Source organism: Frieseomelitta varia, unplaced genomic scaffold (assembly GCF_011392965.1).
Source record: "Frieseomelitta varia isolate USP_RPSP 00005682 unplaced genomic scaffold, Fvar_1.2 scaffold_405, whole genome shotgun sequence".
NCBI classification, from domain to species: domain Eukaryota; kingdom Metazoa; phylum Arthropoda; class Insecta; order Hymenoptera; family Apidae; genus Frieseomelitta; species Frieseomelitta varia.
The window spans coordinates 42,589-59,771 of NW_025110152.1; the positions used below are offsets into that span (position 1 = coordinate 42,589).

General features: G+C 39.3%; 1 protein-coding gene across 1 annotated transcript; it reads left to right on the forward strand.

The window, feature by feature from the left end:
• The first annotated feature begins 13,449 nt into the window (after positions 1-13,449).
• LOC122531615 (homeobox protein Hox-A7-like) lies at positions 13,450-15,016 on the forward strand. The gene is made up of 2 exons (XM_043659660.1): positions 13,450-14,074; positions 14,628-15,016. The coding sequence occupies exons 1-2, from the start codon at positions 13,450-13,452 to the stop codon at positions 15,014-15,016; spliced, it is 1,014 nt and encodes a 337-aa protein (XP_043515595.1).
• The last annotated feature ends 2,167 nt before the right edge of the window (positions 15,017-17,183 follow it).

Below are 17,183 nucleotides of genomic sequence, written 5' to 3' on the forward strand. Positions count from 1 at the left end.
TCAACGTACTCACGCTCCCTTTCATGGTCTTTAAACCAGCGCACTTAGCATGGCCCGTCATTATTTAACGGTGAGTAATAAAGTTGTACCACCAATTAGTCGACGGCGTAGAAGCACGCGGATCAACGACGCGGAGCCGGTAGTCGGTGCTTGGGTATATCGCGGCCAACCTATCGCGAGACGATATCTCGTCTCGGTCGTCCGGGATAAAATCGGTAATCCGAGAATAATCGTTATTATCCCCGACGCACGGGCATCGTGCATCGGGAAAATGCCGGATCGCCGGTTGGCAATTTACTCGGCGTTCGATTGCCGCGCCGGAAACAACTGCTTTCCACCGCCGTCGGCAAATCACTTCGAGGAAAACGTTTCGGTGATGGTGCTAGGTGGTTACGTGGAATCATTGCATGTTTGCTGAAACACGGTGCTGGTATCTTGCGTGGATTACAGGAATGGTTGAAAAGTTTTTGTCGCGCGATGAACGACGTTGATTGGAAGCTGAGATGACTGGCGGATCGTGGATTTTTACGAAGATAATCAAATACGCGAAATATATTATTAAAGTATTTTTTACATCACAGTGGAAAGCAATTATATTGAGTAATTTTCTCTTCGAACCACATGCGATACTAAGTAGCCCTGGTGACAACTTGAAGAATTGAAAAATTTTTAACAAACAACCCAAGATGAAACCTACATTACTTAAATATTGAAAATAACGTCTCTTCCCTTTTCAAATCGTTGCTCACGATAATCAAATTAAATTTAACTTTCAGAAATATTACGTTCGCGGAAGAGACCACGAGACGTAGAGAATCCTCCGCGAGGATGATTTTTATTCAGAATCTACGCTCGTCCAGCGTATAGAAATAAAACATGGAATGGAAAGACAAAACAAACTGTGGCCGCGTGTGAGTGAGCCACGGAGATGTAATTAATGAGCAGTTTGGCGGTCGGCCGGACAGCTGTCCGGTTTTTTTTCTAGCCCCGGCGATGGACGGAATCGCGGGCACCGAGAACCGGAGGACGAGAAACGCGGAAACCTTGCGTGGAAGCGGTCTGGAAGACGCGCCTCCGGACGCGGCGGAAGGAACAAGATGGATTGCCTGACACTACCGGACAAGATCAATTGAATTTCTATTTGGACGTAACCGAGACCCGTTCGCCTCTTTCTCCTCTTCCTCCTTTTTCATCCACTGCCAGGTCCCCCTCTTCCCGCGACAGTCAAACTCTAATTCTTCTTCCATCGGTCGTCGACGTCACGATAATTGTAGACAATCTACCATTGATTCTTCGCTCCCTCTATTTGATAGTTGGCTATTTGGTAACGTTTGCGAGCGTTTAGTGGTGGATCTTGTCAATCAGTGAATACCGTTTCATTGTATCAGGTGTTAGAGATAACATAGTCACACTAAAAAATGGCAGAAGACGTCCAATTTCTATAACAGAACTTTGATATTTGGTGTCGAGCACGAATCTCAGATTGCACGTACGCATTAATAAAAAATCGTGGATCTGCGTATTTTCTTTGTCGTCACAAACATCATATACTCTGTAAGCTGTATAATTTCAGTGAGTGTATTTGGAAGTGAACTTGTATTTTCGATCGTCCTTTTTTCATATATATCGTTTAAAGTCTTTAAGAAAAGTTCGGAAGATGGGTCAATAACTATTTCTAGTTTTACGAATAAGTAGTGCATGAGAATTCGGAAATTGGAACGTGGATCCTTTTTTGGTAAATATCGGAGCGACCAAGCACGTAATCCCTTTCGATCTTTGAAAATTCGAGGAACGAAGATGACGTTGCGCCAACAACTCGTTCGACAGTTTCGTTCGCGTAAATAGTTTCTGCAAGACGCTGAAATAAAAGGGCACGCGTATTATATTCCTTAATTGTGGCGAGATAGCCGAGTGATAATAAATGGGTTTGAAAGTAGCTGCCTAATTACTTCCTTGGACACCGCACGAACTCCTGATGCAGCCGTTGATATCGCTACCAACTTTTTCCTTTTTCCTGTGGCCCACGTCGGCTACCGGTTTTACAGCGTCCGTTGAATTTAACTGTCTATTAATTAATGCGTGTCGATTAATTTCTGTCACGGCATAAAAACGCCATACCATGGAAAATTATGACGGCGCGAGGTCTCGTCGCAGCATGATTTCCCTACGATTCGTTTCACCATCGAACTTTCGTTCCGTGAATCCATATGAATACCAGCATATCTCGTCCAGTATACTTCGTTTGAGGAAGTTAACTGAAGACTAAGTTGAATTCGCATATTCATACTTTTTTTTCTCCTTTCCTTTTTTGGCTTTTCCATTTTCTGTCTTTTTTGACTCTTCCTTCTTTCTTCCGTTTTTTTCCCTCCTTCATTTATTTCTTCCATCATTTCTCCCTTTCGCTTGCATTTTTCTTCTTTTGCTTTGCTTCCACAATATTAGTGAAATATAGGGATACAGAAATATAGGAATCAAGTATGAAGTATAGGAACTTTTCATGTTTGTAAAAATATATGAAATGTGAGAAGGAATCTTGAACAATAAATAAATCAAGCGACGAAAATAATATTGATACTGTCGGAGAATCATCTGGAATAACTTCTTTTCTCAGCCATCAAAATACCGACCTTGATAACTGGGTAGCATGGTCACCCAGTTTTACGTCATTCAACGATTTCCTTCGGTGCTTTGTTTCTTTCCACGATCCGATATCTCACCCCGCGAATGTATTTTCGCGGTCAATAACCGATTGCCGTATCATTCGAACGCCCGTTCGCCAGACTCGGTTTATTCCTTGAAACGACGATTGCGAAACTTTCTGCGATAAATGCCGCTCGAAACGAATAAATAATACAACATCCACGATTACAGTAACACTTCAAATAATTAGTAATAACATTAAATAACAATACATTAAATCGTAGAATTAATACCATCCGAGATAAAAAGTTTCAGCGGCGACTTAATAGTGACAAATAATAAAAATTAATATTAGTTTTTGCCGTCTCTATGGAAATAACGTAAACACGAGGCCGGCATAACGTTATGCTCTAATGTAACACACACTACCGTAATAAACTTCATTACACTGATGTCTTTCAAATGACCACGCGGTACAGCGTGGAGCAACTACGAGCGTGCAACGCGAGCATGACGTCGACACAAACGTCAACTGAACAAAATTTAAAAAAATTACATTCCCTCGGCCTCCTGCCGATACGGAATAAGAAATTGCCTAGATTTATCCGTCTCTCCCCAAAGTTTTTTCCTTCGAGCAGCGTAATATTCTTTTCTTTTCGCTTACGAGATACTCGTGAGTTTCTGGTTTATTCGCGCGCCTATCGTCCCGCGACGTAGCTCGGAAGCTCGTTTGAAACGAAAACCACGGAAAGTTCCCGGCGGTGTTGCAGCAGGCAACACGCGGTTCAATGTATCATTAGGTAGTCATTGCGATCACCGTGGGTCCCGTTGGTACACGCACGATCCGACGGACACGTAGGTAAGCCATCCTGGCTTCATTCACGTCAGATGCGAGGCGACCACGTCATTTATCTGCCAACCATCCTGGCTAACGATGCATTGCCGGTTTGTTGGTCCAGCGTCCTGTCGTCCTCGTGTCCCCTGCACGAGCTTCCTTTTTCCTATGCCCCTCGAACGATTCTTTTACTTTCAAGTTGGTATTAATTTAGATGTTTGCGTAACTCTGTCAACTAGTCTATTTCATTCTATACACATATTTTTTTCGCATCGCGTGGACTCTGTACTATTTTACGTTTTAAGATTTCCGCAGTCTGATCATTACCGCTTCCACTTATCTCTATTTAATATTCTTGATGAAAGAAAAAAAAAAAAAAAAAATCAAATTCACGTAAACGAAATAAAAGACGCTTGTTTGAATCATTCGAAAATTATATTGATCGACTAAATTCTAGAGTAGAGAAGAATGACAATATTATAAACACTGTCTTTTAAATTCAGCTTCGATTCCACTATTATTCTATTTTTTTTCCCCCAGTAAGTTATTTGTTCTTTGAAACTTTGATCTAATCCGGCACGTATGTGACGAAATCAAGGAATTGATAAGAGAATGGAGTCGATCAATTTGACTTTAGAGTTTCACATTCAAACATCTAACTAGTCATTCACAGCAATACGGCGCTGATACTTTTGTTTTCAATGTCGCGAATGAATCCTCCAAAGAGACTTTAGCGTCTCTCGTCTTCGCCGTGCCTGTTTGAAGGGAAAAAATGGCCAAACAGTTTTTACCGAGACCGATGGCACAGTTCGCTAATTGCGCTGGAGTTTAAGGTGCGTTTAAGGCGCGTGTGGCAAAATTTGGGAGTGGCACATGGCGGCGCGCGCGTCCTTGCGAGAGGGTGGAAGCGCGATCGTCTCTGCCGGCGACGGAGGAGCCCGCTCGCTTCCGGGACACGCGAAACTCTCATTAACTTCGACCGGGCGCGATATTGTATTGTGCTTTAAAGTCGTTCCACGCTTCTTTCCGGGCAAAGACGCCGGCTGCCAACGGCAGCAACTTGAAAAAAAAAAAAGAAAAAAAAGAACAGCCACGGAGACCGGAGTTTAATGGGTGCCACCGCAAACGACAACGTCGATACTCTTTAAGGGAGAACGATGAGCGAATTTCAAACGCTTTCAGATCGCTTCAAAATTATCCACAGAATTATCCATTTCACGATATTTCGTACAGTTCGTTGTTAAGTGTTCGAATTGTGCATTATGTGTGTAAGTGGTCTTGTGTCTGTGCATTAAATGACCATACGAAGAATCTTTGATTGATGAATATTTTCGTTTGTTACATCTTGATCCTTTTTATTGCACATGCCAAATGAAGATCTAGAGACATTCTACGTCTCTGTAATAGTTACTTTTTAACACGAATAACCTTTGACCGATAAGTATTATTATTTGACATTGTGCCTACTAACAAGTGTTCGTCTTGCAACTGAATAATTCACAAGAATTTCCAAATTCGCAATCAATTGGTGCTTTCGGGTGCACGCGTGCAACCGGGTCGATATAAAATATTGAAATTATTATACACAGTCTTCTTTATTACGAGTAGCACCTTTACCGGCATCAATTACATTCATACATATTATGCACATTAATTTTATTCGCGCCCGGTCGATTCCGCTACCAGCAATTCCAGACAAACGAGATTAATATTCATTAATTAAAGATACGGGAAGCAGCGTGTTAAAAATGCGCACAGCGCAAGAACCAAACTAAAAAGCAAATCTTTGTGATATCGAGCCTGACATGCTAGATCGATGGCGTTTTGCCCAGAAGCTCCGATAGAAATCCTCTTTATTTGCATATATACGTTACGCTTACTAAACGATTTTACACTAAAAATGAGCATACTGTTCTGTACTCTAATGAAATAGCCATGCAAGTATCTTGTTAACATAGTTGCGATAATAAATGCATGATAATAGTCGTTCTGATTTACGTTTCAACTGCGTGACACATCAAGGAAGTTGTATCGTTAGGAGAACGAAAATTAATTTCATAATTATACTAAAGTTAATTTGATTTTTAATCTGATTTCTCATTCGTTTAAACCACATTAGAAATATCGCCTTACGAAAGTAAATTGAACATTCATAGAAACTGATATGTGAATATATTATGCGTATTTTACGAAACATTTTGAACTTTCATAAAGTTGGTATTATAAAGAAATACGGCGATCGCGATTATGTTATGGTAAAATTTGAAACGAATCTAAAATGTATATAGAATCCTTACTTAAGAACGCTTAATTACTATACGTGTTAATATACTTCATCCTCGTTTTCCTTTTTACATTTTTGTTTTATATTTGCAAACATATTTATTATAACGTTGTATTGTGAAAAATAAGCAGCCTCTCTAGATTAACTAGGTTTCCCATTTGGTACAGTAACGAAAACCAGAATTTCTATATACTTAAGCATATCAAACAATTAATCTCTCATCTCAGTTTGGGTGAAAAAAATTGTCGTTTTGTAAACAGAAATAATTTTTTGTTGATAGACTGACATTTCTTTATACACTTTATTGACAAATGATTAATAACTCTGACTCTGTACAACAGTAACTGGTGACTAACTGGTGATCGATGACCAATCACTTAGAACGACAAATAATTTTGACTAATTAGTGACTGGTAACTAACGATTGTGATTAGTCAATCTTGAAATTATTTCAATCAATGATAAATTGTTTCAGTCAATTATTAACATATAAATCGAGAATAATTGAGTTTTCGTACGTATATTGAGTAACGCACACAGCAATCTACCAGGACTTATACCAGTTATGGGTATTAGTTTCAATGTTCACAATACTTAACTGATTTATTATCTATAATATTTAAGCAATATCTCTAACACTTAAGCATCTGTAATCCTCTTTAAAGGATCACGAATGGTAATACTCCTACGTCTGTCTAACTCTTAAACTTCTTCGCACCCAAATCCAGTATTAACCCAGCATTAACCCACCAAAATCCACAAGACCTCGAGGACCTTTACAATGCGAGCCGTCCCTCGTCACTTCTTTCGCCCTTACCATTAAAATCCGCGATCCCCTCGAACACCACCTTTGCCAAGTTTCTTCTCTCGGGCTTTAATTTCCAATATCGAACAGTTGGATCTCATAGAGCGGGAAACATCAGCGGCACCGCGGTGGCGTCGTCGCTGGACCATCATCGTATCAATGCGCCTCGGATTGACAGTCCCGCCGGTGATAAATGATATTTCCAACGGCCCCTCTCTTTCCCCCGTGGCAGTTCCGCGTTCGCCGTGGATCCACCCCTGCTGCGAGAAAGCTCGATCGGGAAGAGGGTGCCCTCGGACCGCTTGCAGTCTCGACAGACAGCGCGCCAAAAGAAAGAGAGAGACTACGGGAGAAGATATCCGCGGTGAGAAGTAAACACGTTATACAAACGAATGCGGGATCGATAACGTTGCTCGGAATCCCGCGAAGAGACGTACTCGTCTCCTCTTTATTCGTCTTTCGTCACGTCTCGTCTCGTCTCGTTTCGCGTCATCGCTTTTTTTTTCTATTTTTTTTTTTCCATTCGAGACGCGAACTTTTCCCAGAGTGACCGTGCTCTGGCCTCGTCTTTAGGATAATACCGATCGATGCTTCGTGATCAATACACTCTATACAGGACTGTAACTTCTGCCGATTTATCGAGGAAAATGATTTACTCGGCGTACGTGAAGTCTTCAGAGGGGGTGTAAGTGGAGATTGCTGTCGGCGATGGGAGAGTTGCAGGCGACCAAGTTAATCCTCGTTGTAGTTGTCAGGGCGAGTTGTATCGTTCCGATTGGAGGCGAAGCGTCCGAGCTTTGAGAATCGTATAAACATTTTCCGTGACATTATGTCCTCCTTACGTTTACTTTACTACTGTTTGAAAATTTGGAGCCCATCGAGATTAAGAAATAATGACTTCTTCGAGTAAATGTTTCATTCATTTTATAATACTGAAACTTTAATTAATTACAGGTAAAGTCAAAAGCTAACGTACGTATACTATGGATATGTATTTTTCAAGTTACACGATATTACAGAGAGTAAATTTAATTCTTTTATTCAAATGGTCAGAGTAATAAATAACAAACTGAACTGAAGTTTGCGCAACAAAGAGAAAAAGTGAAGAAACGAACAGATAAGTAAGAATTCAATTAATTAATTCTATTCGAACCTCCAATGAAAGAAAAATGGAAAAATTGGAAATAAGAAATGAAAACATTATTTTTTAAAAATGTCGTTGATATTTCGGTTAATACCAACTGAGAATATCAACACATTGTATATACAGACATCGTAATATACACGCGCGCGTGCGCTTGAGCACATTTCTTCAGCATTGACAACAGTACTTTTTGTATTCATTGCAATTTCTCCGTGACAAATATCTTTTTAGAAACCGATACTGTTGTGCTCAAGGATCTCCGAATCCCTAGGGAAGGCATTGTTACTTCGTCGCTTGTGCCTCAAAGAAGCAAGATTTCGACACAATGCAAATCCCTTCAGACACAAAGTAAGTTATCCAAAGTTAAAAAATAAACAACTGATAGACGTTAATATTCGTCCCAGTAGTAATCTTTTGGGAAATAGTCGCTTGGGATTTTTAACACAAAAGAAGAAAGGAATCCAGTAAACAGACCTCATACCTAGCGAAGTTACTAAATCCAAGGAGCTTGTGCATCACATAATAAATTTTGTCGTCATGAATTTGCTTTTCTCTGTGCGTTTTTTCAGAGAAGTTTTTCTAAAAAAAAATTTTAACTGTATTTTTAAACCGTTAGGTAAGTGCGGATACCTTCAAATTCTCCTTATGCCATATAAATTGCAACAATTTACGCGACAATTACAAATAGATAAATCGTGTATGTTTATATTTTGTATTTTTGAAATTCAAAGGAATTGCAACTACACGTGAGAAAAGCTTTTTGCTCCAATTTCCCGCAACTTTGACCGAGAGATCGACGCGGCGGTCCTTTGAACGATTGCTCAGCGGTTTTTCCGCTCCGCCCCGTAACGCCTGCTTTCCTCTTGCCCTGTAACACTGCCATTAAATCCCTAGCATTCTCCACGCATGCGACCATTTTGAATTTTCTAACACGTCCGCACTTTCCGTATTCCAATATCACTTTCATCGGACTTCAAATAATTTTTACGTATCGATTCATCACGTCAATCATGCCCCTTTCTTCCCGTTTATTCTCTGCATCCACGTCAAGCCTTCCGAGCCTTCTACTTTAAACAAGAGAATTTTCGCAAAACGAACAGCACGGAGGCAAACAGCCATAAAGTCAGCCGTGGAGCAACGCAAACAAAATATAAATCAATCGAACAATAATAGAGACCGTCTGGCTTGATCCCGATATTCCCAATTTTCCCAAATGGTCGCAAACGTTGCCCTCCCCAGCAACGAAAATTCCGTCCCTTTCGTGGAAGGTACACGAGGCGGACGAGGGCACACATATGTTACCCCCGGAGATGCCGCGCGCCATTTCACGCAACGCGGAGCCCCAATTTAATTTGTCCTGCGTGCAAGAGTCCTTATTCAAAGTAACTGGTTCGCCCCCCTGGTTTCGTTCCCAACCGTTCACAGATGTGTGGATAGTCTCGATCGTTTCTACGTTGTTAATTTCCTAGTAATAGAGATAAATATCCTATCGTTAATTTATGATAAATTTTAAGTAACGTTCAAATCACGCGAACCTACTTTAAGGAGACAAAAAATCAGCGATACATTTTAAAAATGTTCTGAATGTTCTTTGATATTATAATGATTATTTTATTCTACCATTAGTTCTCGTTCGTACTATATACACTACCAGCCAAAAGTTTCGAACGGACATTTATTTCATGTCCAAAACGTAAACAGATACACGAATCCCGTGTCATTTTAATCATAAATGTAACTTAAATAGTAACAGTTTATAAATTAATATCCTCGATAACATAGTTTTACTTGTGATTGACAGGATGCTCCAGACTTTTGAACAATACAGATAAATCAGATAAATATATCAAAATTTGCTTGAAAATCATCAGTGTGAATGAATACTTTGTACGTCCACTGTTTATTACATTGTAGATGACAATTAAAGTTCGATTCACATTGATCTCTTTGCAAGTGAAAATTCGATCATCCCTGAGTCGAAAATTGCTTGGAATTTTGCAAAATTCTCAGTGATTAATGCACGTGTTGCGAGTCCTTTCACATAAAATAAAGGATTTGTCGACAACGGTACCGGGGATTTCGAAGGATAGCTTGTGCACAAATTTCCTTAAGATGTAAATACCTTTGACCGTGTAATTCGGCATAATCTTTCGTCGCAAGACTTACAACGAGCCGCGATAACCACGGATAATCCTCTTCCTGTTTATGACTAATTGTAAATGACGAGAAGTTCTACATGACACAACGTGAACGAAACTACCTGAACGATACTTGGGATTTGTATTGCAGCTAAATACAAATGCATCTTTACATTTAATGAGCCTGCTTCATAAATATCAGTCGAACAAGATAAAACAGACGCCTATTTACGCATTATCCTCGCCTTTTTATGGTCGGCCGATAAAAAAAGTTTTGCTGTTAGCAGCTACAGTATCTTCATTTCTACGTCGTGTTTGACAGTGTCATTCACCTTAACGGTTCAAGACTATAAACAAAATTATTCCCGGCTGTTGCCCGTGCCGAGTCAGGTATACCGAGAGACATAACGTCCCTCTTTTCAAAAATTCCTCGCTTCGTGACAATGAGCAATAAAACTTTTACTCGCCCTCTATCTTCTAGGTTTTTTATTTTTCGAAAATCTGTTCCTGCACTTACGGAGATCAAAGGTCGCATATTTGTTATATTTTTATATCCTTTGTCAACGTGTTACACGGTTTTTATAAGTTTTTTGTTTCATCATGATTTTTCTTGAGGTTGCTAGTGGATCTTTATTGTTTCGAAACGAAACTACTCTAACTCCATGAATCTTCGAGACGTCTATTTGTAATCATTGCAATTTTCAAATAATCACGACAATTATCAAATAATTACAACTTTAGGAAACCCTTGGAAACTAAAGTAATAATTACTGAGATCCAAGAATCCAGCATTCATCCAAAATCCTTTCCGTTGCCACATTCCAAAAATTCAAGCAACGTCAAAATCAACGATCGAGATATCCATTGCCTTTCGCCGATCAAAAATATCACCTTTCCTTTTATCTAAAATCTCCCCATCTCTCACGCGTCCCTCAACAACAAGTCTCGTGGCAGAGGTTGCCGCGAATAAGGAAAATTAAGTCAGTAGGTAAAATCATTTACAGTTCGCGAAACGTTCCCCGGACCCTCGATTTCTTCCCACAAGTATCGCCCTTTGCGGATTATTATTTATTATCATCGTGGCCATTCCTCCGTCGAGCACGCAAGCCCGGATCCAACACTGTTCTCCCAGCATCATTTGCGTGCTGGTGTGCGTGGAAACGTGTCTACATACACGAAATGTCCGTTTGTATTCGGCGTGGACGCGTGTCCATCCTGATCAGCCGGCTGGAGTCCCCGTAGACTTTGGTCACCACGTCGAACGAATCATCAATCACGTTTTTTCGGGGTTGCTTTACTATTTATAGTTTGTTCGCATGGCCGTCTATTATCTTTCGGTGGACGATAATTATTTCGGAGCCGGCTCTATAGACGTAAGCTAATCATTAGCGTCTGCTCCATCATTGTGTCTCACTTAATATCCAGTTTTTAGCTGGGCAAGGTGGCTCGATCAACCGAGATTTGTCAGCTCATTTTGTAATTTAAGATTTATCAGCGAGCACGGTTTAATTAATTGGTCTATTAACTGGTTGTGAATTCGACGACATGTCGGGACACCTTTGAGTTAATATTATCAGAACATTTTTGAATTAATATTGTTACTAAAACTTTACGAAATATAAATAAAATATAAGTATTATATTTTGCTAGTAAATCTCTGTGTAGCCGACGTCATGTCAAAGCAAATTTATCTTTCGACAGAATGTTAACAAAAAAAAAAATAATAATAATAATAATAACAATAGATCCAAAGCTTCGATTGTAATTTCGAGAAGAATTGCAGAAAAGAGATCTCGATTCGATTTGATGCGCTAAATGGAAGTGGTCGAGTCTACTTTCATAATTCTTCAGCTTTCCTCGGTCTTTCCTCCTCCTCGTTCCCCCTCGACGAAACTGCGCCGGAACGAAAGTGGGATTAATGAAAATACAGAAGGTGAGGGGGGGGGGGGGCAGAAGAGACGTGCTAAATGCACGTGTATATAGCAGGAGAGGGAAAAGGAGGAAAAAAGAAATGGTAAAGAAAGAGAAAGAGGAGGGAGGGGGAGAGAAAGAGAGAGGGTTTAGCAGGGTTGATTAATTGTCGCCGGTCAGGCTTCTAGAAAGAGACGTCACTCGCAAGACTGCCTGCGTCTAGCTTCGCCGCACGTTCTTTGTTTACCAGCTCGAAATATCTATTTCAATCGCAAGCTCCGCTTTCGCGGAAACATTGTGTTAACGACACTCGGCGATTTCGAGTAACGTTTTTTACTGTATGTAGAATTTGTTAATAGACAAAGAACAGGTCAGGATCTCTTATGTCGAAATTATGCGAAATTTTAAGTTTTTTGCGAACAACGGTTCGTATTCCTTTTCGTGTTGACAAGAAGTTCTAACGTTCACCGCGCTCCTCTGATTCTATTGTGTCGGGAGCGTTTATTATTGTTATAGTCTAGACCGTTGAGTCTGTTTATTTTCAAAGTACATTCCAACCGATCGACGCGTGACTTTAACAATTTATATCAAGGTAATACCGGCCCATATTTCAAATGTGATTGGCTATCATCGCCTATAACGGGTATAAAGTAGGCTACAAGGGGAGAGAAGCTAGTCATAGTGAGAACGTTAATCGGTCAGACTTTCACGAAACAGTTTCAACTTAACTGTTATTTACAAGGATACGTCTTTCGACTATAATCAGCTTCATTTTGAATCACATCGACCCTCTTGCATAATCAAAACGCGAAATTACAATAGAAAGATTCTATTATCACATTTGACCTTCGCTCGGAGGGTCAAGTCGTTAAACCACGCTTATCAATTTATTCAATTTTATCAGTGAATCTGACGAGGCGGCATCGAGTCGGTGGGGTTGTTCCGCAGCGATAGGCCAACGGGGTGCGTGCAGACCGAGGGGGATGCACACATGGTAGAAGGACATTGTGCGAGGTCGGGCGCATAGGAAGCCAATATGGGTTTTGTGTGAATAGCGTTAACAGTGGGAGGGGATTGCGGCACAGATCGAAAAGCGAGTGCGTGTATCGGGGGTGGCCGTAACTTTGAATCAAAAGCCAGCTGATGGAGGCGACATAGAGAAGAAAGAAAGAAAGAACGAGAATACTCCCCTGCGGTAGCTACGAAGTTCCACGAGGTGTCACATAGGGTACACCAAGGGTGGCTCGTTCCCGTCCCCTCCACCTCCGCTCGGATACGCCTATGTCCGCATAGTACAGTAATAAACCAGTGAAAGTTTGCCAGGGTGTCCCTTTTTGGCACGTGGGCCCCCCATGTACTATAGATGGTCAAAATCGTCACGGGTTTCATTACTTTGGAAGCTAGCCTAGTGAGAAGTCTGCTAGACTAACAGTCTATTCTTGTTGTTCTTAAGAAACAGTTCTCAGTGCCCGTGAAAAGTGTGAAGGGAAAGTTCTTGTGCTGACTTGCGAAGTTAATCTGTGCTCTGCAAAACGGAATTGGAAATATTTGGCATGATCGTTCGGTGCGCGCTTGACGATTGAACGTTTCGTGTGATATTTTAACAAGTTCCAATAACGAAATCATTTATGTGTCAGTGTCTCCGATAATTCGTTTCAATTGCTACGCCGTGTACATAGCTTTTTCATCAAAATGATCGGTTCAGCATATGCCGCCGAGAATGAAACCGATTACTGGGATTATCAATCCATTGGAGTCGAGGAACAGAGTGTACATCCTGCGCCAGTAGGATATCAAATGGTAAATCAACAGGTATCCGCCTATCCAAATTGCAGCCAAAGCCAGGATTTCTTATCTTATCCAAGCATCCTGGAGACTATTTTACGTAATGGAAAAAAAACCGTTCAAGGTTACATGAACCACTTCGCTGAAAATCCAACGATACCGACGAATATGGAAAATGTGCCTCCTATTTGTTGTCAATATCCTTCATGCTCTCCGACTGCGATTAATGGTGCATCGCCAACTGTTGGATATCCGTCGAACACTCAAGAACAAATTCAACAACCGCCAGGGCCGCATAGATACTTTATGAACTACCGTGGTTATCCTACAGTACCCAGTTCCAGTAATAGCCCATCGATGGTCCCATCGATGATAATGCCCAGCTTAGGCGAAAACTATGAACAGCAACCATACGATAGATATGCCACTGTCAATAATAACGAGATGCCGAGCCCAAACAGCGATGAACAAGCGAGTGTGGACGAATATGATCAAAAGTATGTGACTTATCCGTGGATGCAATCTTCCAATGGTTTGTAAACAAGAATTTTCATAACAAAATTATGCATATAAAAGATAATTGCATGTTGATCAAAATTCGGCGAATCTTGAAGTTATCAAAGTGAATATATTCGAATATAATACGTAGAAAATAATAGTTTTAAATTTGTAGAAAGATTTTGTGATGGAATATATTTAAACACGTGACGTAGGACACAATTGCGCGTAGATTTATTGAGGATATTATAAGAAAGAAAATGGGACGTAAATTTAAACATTACAGAAGGCAATGAGGTGTAGATTTCGATATTACAAAAAATAACGGGGCGTAGATTTAAACGTATATAGAAAACAATGGGGCGTATATTTAAATGTTGTAGGGGATTGTATTATAATTACATTAATAATATAGGAAATAATTAGAATTATTTAGAATTATTGTTAAATATTACTACAGATAAATATTACTAAGATAATATTAAATGTCACAGAAGCATGGATTTAAATTTATCGAATGCTACGAGAATAATTAATTTTTACTTCCACTAATTGTAATTATAAATCATAAATTCTCACGATTTTAGACATCATGAGCAACGGACAGAAGCGAACTCGACAAACATACAGTCGATTCCAAACCCTTGAGCTCGAAAAGGAATTTCACTTTAATTGTTATCTCTCCCGCAAACGACGGATGGAAATCTCGCGAAATCTCAATTTAACCGAGCGTCAGATCAAAATCTGGTTTCAAAATCGACGTATGAAAGCGAAGAAGTCAAACGATTTGATAAATTCGGCAGATAACATCCAGGTAACTCAAAATGGCCCATCTACATCGATAATCCCCAATGAACCAACTCCTATCGTTCAACAAGATCAGTCGCACAATATGCATCCTGGTCACTATCAGCTCCACCAACAGCAAGACCAAAGACTGTATAATAACTATGATCACTATAACAAACAGTCATGAAACAAAGCCGAGTTGCGAGGATGTACGTAGACTATGAAAAACAGGTTATCCACAATGTTAGGGAGGATTTTATAAAGAAGAATTTGCAATATATTATTGTCAAAATTGAAACAGATTGCTGTGATTCTCTAATAATTTTTCTCTTTTCTTTCTTTTTTCATTTAAATGTTATTTTTCTGCATATTTTAAGTTTTGACGTGCTAGTTTTAAATTACACGATGTTATGGAGGATTAATTTATTTTTTAACAATATTAGCTAATTTCCGCTGTAATAAATTTAAATTTAAATGTTAAATTTAAATGTTATTATCCCTATACATAGCGGAAATGCGCAACAATTTAGTAACAAATATTCTGCTTATTTATCTCGTAGAGATTCGCAAGACTGTGAAACAAATAAGCAGAATATTTACTAATAATCGAATTTTATCTTGCACTGTTGGTCATTTTTATTTATTTCACAGTTAAAATAAAGTTCGGCTTTCGGTATATATTGTGAGCGAGGGACGTGTTCAGGACAAGATCGAGCCAGCTGACCCTGCAACCGCTATGATTTATGACTAAATGAGCTAAACAGCCGAGCATCCTGTGGCTCAGGTATCTCGAAAGCGCGGTCGTTCACGCCGCATTTCGCTCGGTACGGTTCTTGTCGATCAGTTTGCGCTACAACGCAGCTCAAAGAGAAGCTTCGTTTTAAAAATATTTTGACGTGTTCACTAAAATTCATATTTGACTGATTAATGACGCTGAGTCAGCGCTGTTCGCTGATTCCGCGTTCGTTACGCCTCTTCAAGATCGGTTTCGGAAACAGTGATTTGCAAGACCGACATTTTGGCGTTTCCAACTCTACTGTTATCGATGAAAAAGAATTCATCGTAGTCTCGAATGAAAAGTAATGATTTTGATCAGAAAGGGTCGCAAGTGTGAGCGTGATCTATGAAATAAAATTAATAGATGAAGAGATTGAACAAAAATATCTTTGAGATAAAATTAACAAAAAAAAAAAAAAAATTTGAGAAAATAGATTTAAAAAATTTTTTGTCAAGAGAAGTTTCTAATTATAAATATCTTAGAGTATTAAACAGGATAGATAGCAGTTCGAAACATTTTTTTAACACGTAACTTTTCGACTCCTCACATTGCCGGCTTATACCTATACTGTCGAAAAGTTAAGGGATGAAGCAGAGTGGGGACATGCTCGGCAGCTGCGCCGTTCACACAGAACAAGATGGCTGAAAACGTTCCTCGCGCGTGTACGAAGCGTCTATAATGTTCTTCATTTTTTGGAATAATTTCCTTTGTTTAATTTGCAATTGGAATCCTTCTGCAGAGATCGTCGAATTTTGTGTGTTTACGAATTTCTGGGTATTCATTGACTTGGCTCTGTGAAAGTGAAGTGTGCGTTTGAACAATCTTTTACAACCCGCGAAGTTATAATCTAACTTTGTGTCAATTTGATTCTTTTTACATTGATTTTTATCACAAAGGAACTTGATTTTATTTTTACATTAAAATCGCGCTGGTAATTATTGAAATTCTAAGCAATTCTTTTTTCTTTAGTAGTAGTACTTATATCGTTTAATTAACTAATGAAAACATTTAATATTGTCTCTACTGAATATTTAATTTAACACTCTCGGAAATCGTTATAAACAATAGATTTAATATAAGTTGTATTTGTTGACTTTGAATAACTATCATCGTTGCTTTAACATAAAAAAATCAAGTTCCCTTGCGATAAAAATTTATTTTCTTTTTCAACTGTTTCCTAAGATTTTAGATCAAAGAAAGGTCGATTTCGTAAAGTAATTTTATATTGAAAATAAATTATTATCGTATGATACTCAATAATTCACGAAACTATTTATCATTAAAATATATTAAAAGCAGAAGCAATTCTCGCAGTATAATCAGCAGCAGGCGGTTTGAATTAATTCTAAAAAAGATTTCCTTTTACAGCAAGGATACATACTTGCTGTGAAAGGAAATCTTTTCTCTAGAATTAATTCAGACCGCCAACGAAGGCTCGATCCTCGTCAATGAACTACCAGCAATCGCATGAAAACGACTCAATAAACGAGACCGATGAATCGTGAGTCGTGTCGTCATGAGACGTCGATGAAGGATTTTAATAGGGATCGCGGTTTTCCCTTATCGCGTAGAATTT

What these genes read in the sequence shown, in the direction of transcription:
- LOC122531615 (XM_043659660.1), top strand. Translation starts at nt 13,450, where the DNA reads ATGATCGGTTCAGCATATGCCGCCGAGAATGAAACCGATTACTGGGAT. An exon ending in GTGGATGCAATCTTCCAATG is followed by an intron (nt 14,075 to 14,627) that starts GTTTGTAAACAA and finishes TCACGATTTTAG; the next exon opens with ACATCATGAGCAACGGACAG.